This window comes from Triturus cristatus, chromosome 3_1 (assembly GCF_964204655.1).
Source record: "Triturus cristatus chromosome 3_1, aTriCri1.1, whole genome shotgun sequence".
NCBI classification, from domain to species: Eukaryota; Metazoa; Chordata; class Amphibia; order Caudata; family Salamandridae; genus Triturus; species Triturus cristatus.
This window is the reverse complement of record NC_140583.1, coordinates 16,863,435-16,876,203: the sequence shown is the minus strand read 5'-3', so window position 1 is coordinate 16,876,203 and position 12,769 is coordinate 16,863,435. Positions and strand designations below refer to the sequence as shown.

General features: G+C 49.1%; 1 protein-coding gene across 25 annotated transcripts in view; it reads left to right on the top strand.

Moving 5' to 3' along the window:
- Positions 1–6,340, top strand: part of NR1H3 (nuclear receptor subfamily 1 group H member 3) — a 475,049-nt gene extending 468,709 nt beyond the window's left edge. For all 25 annotated transcript variants that reach the window (XM_085646596.1, XM_085646594.1, XM_085646593.1 and 22 more), the window contains 2 exons: positions 3,897–3,991; positions 5,825–6,340. In XM_085646596.1, coding sequence (XP_085502722.1) covers positions 3,897–3,991; positions 5,825–5,971 — 242 coding nt within the window. In that variant the 3' untranslated portion in view covers positions 5,972–6,340. The remainder of the gene's footprint in view (positions 1–3,896; positions 3,992–5,824) is intronic.
- The last annotated feature ends 6,429 nt before the right edge of the window (positions 6,341–12,769 follow it).

The following is a 12,769-nucleotide window of genomic DNA, read 5'->3' as shown; positions in this document are numbered from 1 at the left end:
TTCCTTCAGCAAGGAGCTCGTCGGGTAGACCTGCAGGGTCCTCAAGAACAGTTCCCTTCAAAGGAGAAGCAGTCCTTCAGCAAGGAGGTCATCAGAGAGCCCTTCAAGGCCCTCAAGAACAGTTCCCTTCACAGGAGAAGCAGTCCTTCAGCAAGGAGCTCGTCGGGGAGACCTGCAAGGTCCTCAAGAACAGTTCCCTTCACAGGAGAAGCAGTCCTTCAGCAAGGAGCTCGTCAGGGAGACCTGCAAGGTCCTCAAGAACAGTTCCCCGCACTGTAGTCCAGGGGAGGAGTCACCTATCCCAGGATACTTCGAAGACTCTTCCAGGACAACAACGTGCAAACATCCGGACCCAACACTAGGCGGCGATCTATGCACAGATATGAATGTCAGCAGCCCTACATGCCAAGAACAGATGCATACTGGTAAGTAGCATATTCAATTCTATGGAATGGTCCTGATGCAAGGGACGAAATATGCTGAAGATGTTCTAAGGATGCTGTGGCTATAACTCTGTCGACGGGGTCTTCTTCGAGGGATTCCTCAGTCCACAAAGGTGATGAGGGGGTCCTGGTTGCAGAGTCGACATCCCATGAAGTCCTCTCCAGTCTGGCCAAACTCCACTTGCCACTGGAATACCAGTCCCCCGATGTCGCAGTCACAGGCCAAACCTTCCTGGGTCAATAACTTTCCTTCTGAGGATCCCAGCAACTCCCAGACAGCACTGCCTGGCTCAGCAAACTTGGGTGCAACTCTGTGCAACAGGTCTTGGTTCTCTGTACTGTACGGCGGCAGTGGTAGCATCTTGAAGACTTTGGGCTACCAACCTGCCCCAGCAGGTTCCTTTAGCTGCTGTGTGCCTGTGCTGGGAACAGAAGACCAGTCAGCCAGCAAATGGAGTCCTCTAGGCTTGACTGGGCTCTGGACACAACTTATCCTTGAGCAGAACACAGCAGGCACAATCCCTCTCTCCGCCAGCCTGCAGGTGAAGTGCTCATCGGTGCAGCCTCTCTTTGATGGCCCCTAGTGCAGCAGGGCAGTCCTTCTCTGGTACTTTTTCCGAGTTGGTCGAGATCTGAGTTCTGGGTGCCAGTGGTGCCCTATTTATCTTTAGAAAAGGCCCTACAGGTAGGATACGGTTGGTAGCCAATAGGCTACCAACCGAACCCAGAACCCCGAAGACACCAGACTCTGCTTTGAAGAAGGAATGAAGGACGTCGCAGCCTGGATGAACATCAGCTGCATGGAGCTCAACTCGGAGAAGACGGAGGTCCTCGTCCTCGGACCTTCCACCACCGCTTGGGACAACACCTGGTGGCCCTCCGCCCTCGGGAGTCCACCCACCCCAACAGACCACGCTCGGAACCTCGGAATTATCCTTGACTCCTCCCTCACCATGACCCGCTAGATCAACTCCATCGCCTCCACCAGATTTAACTGCCTCCGCAAGACCTTCAAATGGATCCCCCTGAATGCAGAAAGACCGTCACCCACGCACTCATAACCAGCAGACTGGACTACAGCAACGCCCTCTATGCTGGAATCCAACATAACTTGCCTGCACAAGCTCCAAACCACCCAGAACACTGCAGACAGACTCGTCCTCGGACCACAGCACGAACACATGACCCAACACCTGCGAGACCTCCTTTGGCTCCCCGTCGAGAAGATATTAGCCTTCAAGCTACTAATCCACACCTACAAATCCCTCCACAACATCGGACCCAAATACCTCAATGAGAGAGTACCCAAAAGGAACCTCTGCTCCGCCAACCTCGCCCTGGCAGAAACCCCATGCATCCGCAGAAACAGAGCAGGCGGAAGAGCCTTCTCCTATGTCCACCCAAAGCCTGGAACGAGCTCCCAATCAACATCAGACTCTCCACTACCCTGCACACCTTCAAGAAGAACCTCAAGACCTGGCTCTTCGACTGAACTGGAGCGGCACCCTCCTCACCCCCCCCCCCCCCCTTCCCCCCCACCCCAGCGCCTTGACACCCTCACGGGTGAGTAGCGCGCTTTTTAAAACCCTGATTGAGTGATTGATTGATTGAGTGATGGAATTGATGTTCTTTGATGAGTACAGGGAGGATAGATGGCTTCCCTGAGTGATGGAACTGATGTTCATTGATGAGGGGTGCAGGGAGGATGGACGGCTTCCCTGAGTGATGGAGCTAATGTTCATTGATGATGAGTGCAGGGAGGATGGATTGCTTCCCTGATTGATGGATTGACGTTCAATGATGAGTACAGGGAGGATGGACGGCTTCCCTGAGTGATGGAGATAATTGTCATTGATGATGAGTGCAGGGAAGATGGAGTGCTTCAATGAGTGATGGAACTGATGTTTATCAATGAGTGCAGGGAGGATGATGAGGGGTGCAGGGAGGATGGACAGCTTCCCTGAGTGATGGAACTGATGTTAATCGATGAGTACAGGGAGGATTGAGTGCTGCCCTGAGTGATGGATTGGCGTTCATTGAGGAGTAGAGGGAGAATGGATGGCTCCCCCGAGTGAACTGATGTTCATTGATGGTGAGTGCAGGGAGGATGGACGGCTTCCCTGAGTGATGGCACTGATGTTCATTGATGAGTGCAGGAAAGATGGACGGCTTCCATGAGTGACGGAGCTGATGTTCATTGATGATGAGTGCAGGGAGGATGGACGGCTTCCATGAGTGATGGAGCTGATGTTTATCGATGAGTGCAGGGAGGATGGACGGCTTCCATGAGTGAACTGATGTTCATTGATGAGTGCAGGGAGGATGGACTGCTTCACTGAGTGATGGATTGATGTTCATTGATGAGTACTGTGAGGATGGACGGCTTCCATGAGTGATGGGATTGAAGTTCATTGATGAGTGCAGGGAGGATGGATTTCTTCCCTGAGTGATGGATTTATATTCATTGATGAGGGGTGCAGGGAGGATGGACGGCTTCCCTGAGTGATGGCACTGATGTTATTGATGAGTGCAGGGAGGATGGACGGCTTCCCTGAGTGAACTGATGTTCATTGATGGTGAGTGCAGGGAGGATGGACGGCTTCCATGAGTGATGGATTGATGTTCAGTGATGATTGTATGGAGGATGGATTTCTTCGCTGAGTGATGGATTTATATTCATTGATGAGGGGTGCAGGGAGGATGGACGGCTTCCCTGAGTGATGGCACTGATGTTCATTGATGATGAGTGCAGGGAGGATGGACGGCTTCCATGAGTGATGGATTGACGTTCAATGATGAGTACAGGGAGGATGGACGGCTTCCCTGAGTGATGGAACTGATGTTCATTGATGATGAGTGCAGGGAAGATGGACGGCTTCCATGAGTGATGGAGCTGATGTTTATCGATGAGTGCAGGGAGGATGGACGGCTTCCATGAGTGATGGAGCTGATGTTTATCGATGAGTGCAGGGAGGATGGACGGCTTCCATGAGTGATGGAGCTGATGTTTATCGATGAGTGCAGGGAGGATGGACGGCTTCCATGAGTGAACTGATGTTCATTGATGAGTGCAAGGAGGAAGGACGGCTTCCCTGAATGATGGAACTGATGTTCATTGATGATAAGTGCAGGAAGGATGGACTGCTTCCATGAGTGACGGAGCTGATGTTTATCGATGAGTGCAGGGAGGATGGACGGCTTACCTGAGTGATGGATTGATGTTTATTGATGAGTACAGTGAGGATGGACGGCTGCCCTGAGTGAAGGAATTGACGTTCATTGATGATGGATGCAGGGGGGATGGACAGCTTCCCTCAAGGTTGGAGTTGGTGATGGTGATTCAGACAGTAAATGTGGAAGAGGGGCACTGATGGGATTGGTGGTCGAGGACGGTATTGAGGATTGTAGTGGGTGATGGTGACTGTGGATGATTTCTGATTGTCTTCTTCACAGATCGGCCAAATGTTCAGGACCAGGCGATGGTGGAACGGCTTCAACAAACCTATGTGGAGGCTTTGCGCTGCTATATCTGTATCCATCGCCCAAAGGTGAGTACCGGCCAATGCATGTATCTTCCATTGAAAAGTACTGATCACAGAAGAGCTGCGAGCAGTCCAACTCCAATCAGCACATCTCTAGTGAGTCTCCAGCACCAGGTTATCAGGTAGTCTGTGGTCTGCAACGCCAGCCCATCAATTAGCACAGAGGCTCTAGAATCAACCAGCAACCTAACTAGTACTAACTAGTTCTACCACATAAACCGATAAAAAGCCACATCCATGTACAACAAACTGCATATTCCAGATCAAGCCAACAAGGTACCAATGACTTCTCCACTCCAACAGTGGTTCAGCAGACCCAGCTGACAGGCCAATGATAATCTTCATCCCAAATTCACAAGGTGAGTGTGAGTTTCAAGAACCAATCTGCAAGTGAACAATGAGATGCGAGGACCCAGCAATAACCCAACAATGTTTCTTCAACCCCAGTCTACAAGCAAACTAACTAGTGAATGTTGTGCCCACTATGCCCGATAATAAACAAAGGAGGGTCTCGGTCTCCAGTGCACAGAGCCAATGTCTGTCTCAAACAACCTCTCTGATAAAAGGTGCGTCTTGGTACCAGTCCAGTAGCTAAGTGTAGGACTTTATTACCAACACGCTTCACATAAAAAACCCAGCAATAACCAACTGGTAAAACATGCGTCACAAGCACAAAACTATTGGTTAAAGCCAGCACTTAATTTGTAAAAAATAAAAATAAGGGCCAGGGCTTTCGTCAGGACGCCACTGCACCTTGCGCTGCACATTGCCACTGCCATGCTGCCACTGATAGTAAAACTTAACTACTAACCATCACACTCCTATAAGTCTGACAATTCTGACTATTTTGAATGTATATAGAATTAATAATTAACTGTTATTGTGATCATTTCTAAATTAGCCAGATAGTGCCACCTTGTGGCAGACTGTCGCAAGCGCCGGTGTTGACAATTAAGTGTCGGTGGCAAACACCAGAAACCTCCAGCTCAAATTAAGCACTGGTTAAAGTGGACTCCAGTCAACACTTCAGTCAACCATTTGCATCTAACACTCGTCCAATAGCCACCAGTGTTTCCAGGCCAGATTACCGGCAGCCAGAGAGTTTCCAGCAGCTCTGGCCAATGCTGAACAACTACTGCAAACCTGCAAATCAACATTGATTCTCTAGTTCCATGACTTGCAGCCGGTCACATCACCCTTCAAGAGCAAACGTGAACATGTAGCACCAACTCACGAGCCATGGTGTTGGTGATTCTGCAGTGCCAGCATACTAGTGAAGTACATGCCCGCTAACCGACATGGAGACTCTGGCACAGGCCAGTTTTGGGTCTTGAGCACTAACTTACCAGCCAATGGTGAGGCAAAAACACTGAGTCTGAGGTCAAAAGAGACTCTAGAGCTCTAATGGTCTGATTTAGTTCTTGGCGGGCGGGTTACTCCGTCCCAATGGTGAAGATACCCCGTCCGCTGAAATATAAATCCCATAGGATATAATGAAATTAATATTTCGGCAGATGGGATATCCGTCACCGTTGTGACGGAGTAACCCGCCCACCAAGACCTTAATGAGGCCCTAAGTTACTGCCCAATGATGAGTCTAAATCACCTTTTCATCAACCATTGTTGAATGCAAAGCATCAATTTATTGGCCAAGTGTAAGTCTCCAGCCGCAGAGCATAAAGCCCGCCAACACTGATCGCGTCCACAGCCACTGCACATCACACACCTGGCAACAGGCAGGTCTCCAGCCACCGTGCTCCCTGAAGTGAACCAAAGTCAATCTTTACCATTGAAATACAAACATGGCCTGAGTAACCCTTTCTCTTCTTCCCCCCACAGGACCCCATGATGTTCCCACGGATGCTCATGAAGTTAGTCAGTCTCCGGACACTCAGTAACGTCCACTCTGAGCAGGTCTTTGCACTCCGGCTCCAGGACAAGAAGCTGCCGCCACTCCTGTCAGAGATCTGGGACGTGCAGGAATGATGTATTCCTTCCTCAGCACTCGGCTACCCCCCCGGGGCTCCTCCTCAAGGGGACATTTTGCACTAACCTGCTGAAGGGACCCTGTGTAGTACATACTGCACCTTGGTGAGGTGCGAACTCTCAAGGCGGGCCCGTGAATGCACCATTTTGCTTCTAAGCACTTAGTATGGACACAGAGAAACAGTGACTTGACCAAAGTCTCAGAATGTGACTGTGAAACTGAGACTTCAATTCTGCACTAAAGCCAACCCCCCCTCTACCACTAGACCAGCCCCAACGTTATGTTCATTGCAGGTTCTTTGTATGCGGCATTGTCGCCCTCTGCTGGACAGCCACTTGTTCTGCCTCCTATAAATTCTATCGAAGAAATCTTGTGGTGCTGAGCCTGGTATTTCAGTCTGTTGTGCCTGCTGTATGCTGAGCACCGTCTTTTGGCAAGCCCTGGGGTCCAGAGCAAGTGTCAGTTCCATCTGCTAAGGGGCCTTGCTGTTGCTCTCTCCACTACATCTTCCAGATTGATGTCTCAAGTGCTTAATTTGTGAAAAGAAAAATATAAGTGCAGGAGCCCAAAGTCTTTCTTTGGAGAGTTCTGATGGTTCCGACTAATGTTGGAATTGATCAATACCATGGCTGCCTAGTCTTGGTTCCACCTCATTGTTTTCATCCACCAACATCCCATTCCTGCCTCTTTATCTCACTCATACATGTGCTTTTCGATCCTTGCTTTCTCGCTTAGTCAATTTTTTCTTACCTTTCTGTACCTCCTTCCCTCTTTTCTGCTTTTCTCTCTCTTGTTCTGCATTAAAATTTGATGATGCTACGTAGGGCAAGGGACCATAAAAATGCATATGCTGCCCACATCCTGCAACCCCTTCCACAAACATAACAACAAGACTCTTTGCGTTCACTGCATTGTGTGTATATCCCTCTGTGCTGGCCAGCCTCGGTATCTTTCTCTCTCAGATGCCTTGTGTGTATATCCCTCTGTGCTGGCAAGACTCGGTATCTTACTCTCTCAGATGCCTAGTGTGTATATCCCTCTGTGCTGGCAAGACTCGGTATCACTCTCTCACATGCGTTGTGTGTATATCTCTCTATGCTAGCCAGCCCCTGTACCTCACTGTCTCAGATGCCTTGTGTGTATATCCCTCTGTCCTGGCCAGCCCCTGTACCTCACTGTCTCAGATGCCTTGTGTGTATATCCCTCTGTCCTGGCCAGCCCCTGTACCTCACTGTCTCAGATGCCTTGTGTGTATATCCTCTCTGCTGGTCAGCCTCTCTCAGATGCATTGTGTGTATGTCCCTCTGTGCCGGCTAACCTCGGCATCTCTCTCTCAGATGCATTGTGTGTATGTCCCTCTGTGCTGGCCAGCATTTGTATCTCACTCTCTCAGATGTATTGTGTGTACATTCCCCTATGCTGGCTGGTCTTGGTATCTCTCTCTGTTAGATGCATTGTGTGTATATTCCTCTGTCCTGGCCAGCCCCGGTATCTCACTTTCTCAGATGCATTGTGTGTATATCCCTCTGTGCTAGCTAACCTTTGTATCCCACTCTGTCAGATGCATTGTGCATATCTCTTTATGCTGGCTGGCCTTGGTAGATCTCTCTCAGGTGCATTGTGTGTACATCTCTCTATGCTGGCCAGCCTCGAAATCTCTCTTTCTGGTGCATTGAGTACATCTCCCTCCATGCCGGCTGGCCTTGGTATCTCTCTCTCAGATGCATTGTGTGTAGATCCCTCTGTGCTAGGCAGCGTTTGTATCTCACTCTCTCAGGTGCATTGTGTGCACATTCCCCTATGCTGGCTGGCCTTGGTATCTCTCTCTTTTAGATGCATTGTGTGTATATCTCCCTCTGTGCTCAGCTGGCCTTGTTATCTCACTCTCTCAGATGCATTGTGTTTATATCCCTCTGTGCTGGCCGACCTCAGTTTCACTCTCTCTCAGATGCATTGTGTGTATATCCCTCTCTGTTGGTCAGCCTCGTTATCTCTCTCTCAGATGCATTGTGTGTAAATCCCTCTCTGTTGGTCAGCCTCGTTATCTCTCTCTCAGATGCATTGTGTGTATATCTCCCTCCGTGCTGGCCGGCCTCGGTATCTCACTCTCTCAAATGCATTGTGTGTATATCCCTCTGTGCTGGCCGACCTCAGTATCTCTCTCTCTCAGATGCATTGTGTATATATCCCTCTGTAGTGGCCGATCTCAGTATCTCTCTCTCTCAGATGCATTGTGTGTATGTCCCTCTGTGCTGGCCAGCCTTGGTATCTCTCTCTCTCCGATGCATTGTGTGTATATCCCTCTCTGCTTGTAGCTTTGGTATCTTTCTCACATGCATGGTGTGTAATCCTTCTGTGCTGGGTAACCTCGGTATCTCACTCTCCCAGATGCATTGTGTGTATATCCCTCTGCACCGGCTAACCTCAGAATCTCTCTCTTGGCTGCATTGTGTGTATATCCCTGTCTGCAAGCTAACCTCGATATCTCTCTCTGAGATGCATTGGGTGTATATTCCTCTGTGCTGGCCAGCATTGGTATCTCTCTCTCTCTCTCTCTCTCTCTCTCTCTCTCTCTCTCTCTCTCTCTCTCTATCTCTATCTCTCTCTCTCTCTCTCTATCTCTCTCTCTATCTCTATCTCTCTCTCTCTCTCTCTCTCTGATGCATTGTGTGTATATCCCTCTCTGCTGGCAGCCTTGGTATCTCTCTCAGATGCATTGTGTATATATCCCTCTGTGCTGGCCGACCTCAGTATCTCTCTCAGATGCATTGTGTATATATCCCTCTGAAGTGGCCAGCCTTGGTATCTCTCTCTTTCAGATGCCTTGTGTGTATTTCCCTCTGTGCTGGCTAACCTCGGTATCTCTCTCTCTCTCTGATGCATTGTGAGTATATCTCCCTCTCTGCTGGCCGGCCTCAGCATCTATCTCTCTCAGATGCATTGTGTGTATATTTCTCCCTTTAGGCCAGTCTTAGTTTTCATCTGTCTCTTGTATTTTGGTGACTTTGCTCTATTGGCAGTTTCCTCTTAGTAGCCTTTGCTTGTCACTGTCCACCAAACATCCTGTGTGTTTGCATCACTCCCTCTGCTGCACAGCCTTCTTCGCCATGCATACATTATGCTTCCTGCCTGAGCAGGCATGGTATTGGACTGTCTCCTATCCATTGACTTTCTCGCCCTCTGCTGGAGAGCTTTGGTATTGCTGTCTTCCCTATTCATGTTGAAATGTGCTCCCTCTCCTATGTGGTTTTCTTTCTACTATCTCCTCTAGACAGATTTGAATCTCTGTTTTATTAATGTGGCCTCGTGTGACTCCCAAAAGACTACACGATCTTCAATTCATTGCAAGAGATCCAAGCAAAGATGTTTAAGGTTTGTCATTAGAGATTTAGATCTTACAATGCGATCTACAACACATAGAGTTAAAAATGTAAAAATATCACAGCACATTAATTCATTATTAGGACAGTTTATCATCTCTGTAGCAGCTTTAGCTGTTGTAAGTCCATGGGGCAGATTTACAAACCCCTTGCGCCAACTTTACGCCGCCGTTGCATCACTTCTGTGACGCAGCGGCATCTTAAACAATGCGCCACGATGCAACATATTTACGATGTGACACATCTAGGGAGATGCGTCATGTTATAAAGCCCTGCGCTACATTATACCTGCGTCAGGTGTAATGTATGCAGGGTAGGAGTTCTGTCGCAAGGAAGCCTCCTAAAAGGGACTCAGTGAAATCTACAAAATTTCACTGAGTGACTTTTACGACGCCACTTGATCAAAACCTTTCGCCTGCTTGAAGCATGATCGGAATAGGCATTCCTGGCCATTGCTGGAGTTGCGCCATGCTTACGACACCACTCCAGCAATGCGTTGCCTTCCAGACAAAAGATGCGTCACGCATCTGTCTGTCCTTGTGCCACGGTGCGCCGCATTGTAAATGCGGCGCATCCATGGTGGCGCAAGACTATTTTTCCATCACGCAAATGAACTAATGCATCTCTGCAAACATGCAGAGATGCGCCAGTTCTTGTAAATCTGCCCTCATGTTTTTTAAAAAGTGGCTTTAAAAATCTCGGTCCTTTTAAATGGGACAGACAATATAACATGTTCAATAGTCTGTATGCCATTATAACATAAAGTGCAAAATCTTTCCTCCCAAACTACATTCTGCCATACATCTGTGACAGTTTTTAGCGGTAAACATTTCAATCTACAAAGTATTGTACACCTTCGCACCCGTGTTCCAGGTTTCAGTTCAAATACGCTTGGGGTACTGCTGCCTGACATGACCACTTTTTAAAAAACATGGAATTACAACAGCTAAAGCTGCTATGAGATAAGCTGTCCTATCAAGGAATGAATGTGTTGTAAGATTTTACATTTTACAGCTCTTTTTCAAAGCTATATTAATTGATGCATTATATGTATTGTAGATCTCATTGTAAGATCTAAATCTGTAATAAAAAAAATTAATTTCTCCAAGCAAACAGGATAAGGGGACTGTGTAGGGAAATCAAAGAAGTGATGCCTATTGCAGCACAATCCTCTTTACTGGTCTACACCAGGGGCCTCATTGTAGATAAGGCGCCCATTTCCTGTTTGCACCCAGCGTACCTTTAAGCAGGTGCACTGGGTGCAAACAGGAAAAGAGCACCCTTTCATGTAGAATGTGCTGCCACCAGGGCAGCCGCAAACACATGCTGCCCCCAAGCACATTCAAGAGAACTACGGAGCAGCAGTTTAAAAGCTGCTCCATGTTTCTGTGTGCTGATGGCCACCCGCCTGAACTCCAACGAGGCATTTGAGTTCCCCTAGCAGGTGAGTGCAGTGAGTGAATGCATCCGCCTGCAAGGGAATATCTGGGGGTCCATAGGACCCCTTTCCCCTTTCCTCCATCCAGAGGGCTGCCATCAGCGCTCTGGAGGGTTGATGGCAAAGGTGGGGCACTGTCAGTGCCCCTCCTGAAAGTTTCTTTGGCTCTGTGCCTGCGCATATGATACAGTGCAGGTAAAGGCTATGAAGCCTGATTCTGCCCCAGAGCGACCTTAGCTGTGTGAAAGGTCAAGAATGTCAGGTCTGGGAGGAACTTCTAGCCCTCTTGAGCCAGGCCCTGAAGCCTGGTCTTACTCAGAGTGGCCTTAGCAGTGTAAAATAGACTTCGAGCCCTCTTGAGCCAGACCCTGAAGCCTGGTCTGACTCTGAGTAGCCTGCGTAGACTCCAAGTTATCCAGAACCAGGCGGCCAGGCTGATATACAGCCTTCCACGCTACCATCATTCCACTCCCCTTTTAAAAAAGCTTCACTGGCTCCCCGTGAAACAACGCGCCCTTTTTAAGATTGGATGCATGGTGTTTCAGGCCCGCCTGGGCACTGCCCCTGCTTTCATCGCCTCACTAATTAAACCCTATGTCCCTGCCAGAAATCTCCGGTCTTCCTCCAAGTCCCTTCTTCAGACCCCCCGCTTCTCACGCAAAAAGTGGGGCGGCTCTAACTTCTCAACTTTGGCCCCCATTTTCTGGAACTCACTTCCAGACAATCTTCGTTCTGCTACTCAGTACCTCTCCTTCCGTAGAGACCTGAAAACTTTTCTTTTTAGCCAGGCTTTCCCCGCCTAAAAATTTACTCCACTCTTTCACGGTCTTTCCTCCTCAGTTACTGAACCTCCAGCGCCAAGAAACCGCAAGGTGTACGTCGCGCTCTATAAGTGTTTTAAATTAGAAATTAGAAATTAGCAGTATAAAATAGACTTCGAGCCCTCTTGAGCCAGGCCCTGAAGCCTGGTCTGACCTAGAGTGGCCATAGCAGTGTAAAATAGACTTCGAGCCCTCTTGAGCCAGGCTCTGAAGCCTGGTCTGACTCAGAGTGGCCTTCGCAGTGTAAAATAGACTTCGAGCCCTCTTGAGCCAGGCCCTGAAGCCTGGTCTGACTCAGAGTGGCCTTACCAGTGTAAAATAGACTTCGAGCCCTCTTGAGCCAGGCCCTGAAGCCTGGTCTGACTCAGAGTGGCCTTACCAGTGTAAAATAGACTTTGAGCCCTCTTGAGTCAGGCCCTGATGCCTGGTCTGACTCAGAGTGGCCTTAGCAGTGTAAAATAGACTTCGAGCCCTCATGAGCCAGGCCCTGAAGCCTGGTCTGACTCAGAGTGGCCATAGCAGTGTAAAATAGACTTCGAGCCCTCTTGAGCCAGGCCCTGAAGCCTGGTCTGACTCAGAGTGGCCTTAGCAGTGTAAAATAGACTTCGAGCCCTCTTGAGTCAGGCCCTGAAGCCTGGTCTGACTCAGAGTGGCCATAGCAGTGTAAAATAGACTTCGAGCACTCTTGAGCCAGGCCCTGAAGCCTGGTCTGACTCAGAGTGGCCTTAGCAGTGTAAAATAGACTTCGAGCCCTCTTGAGCCAGGCTCTGAAGCCTGGTCTGACTCAGAGTGGCCTTAGCAGTGTAAAATAGACTTCGAGCCCTCTTGAGCCAGGCCCTGAAGCCTGGTCTGACTCAGAGTGGCCTAAGCAGTGTAAAATAGACTTCGAGCACTCTTGAGCCAGGCCCTGAAGCCTGGTCTGACTCAGAGTGGCCATAGCAGTGTAAAATAGACTTCGAGCCCTCTTGAGCCAGGCTCTGAAGCCTGGTCTGACTCAGAGTGGCCTTAGCAGTGTAAAATAGACTTCGAGCCCTCTTGAGCCAGGCCCTGAAGCCTGGTCTGACTCAGAGTGGCCTAAGCAGTGTAAAATAGACTTTGAGCACTCTTGAGCCAGGCCCTGAAGCCTGGTCTGACTCAGAGTGGCCTTAGCAGTGTAAA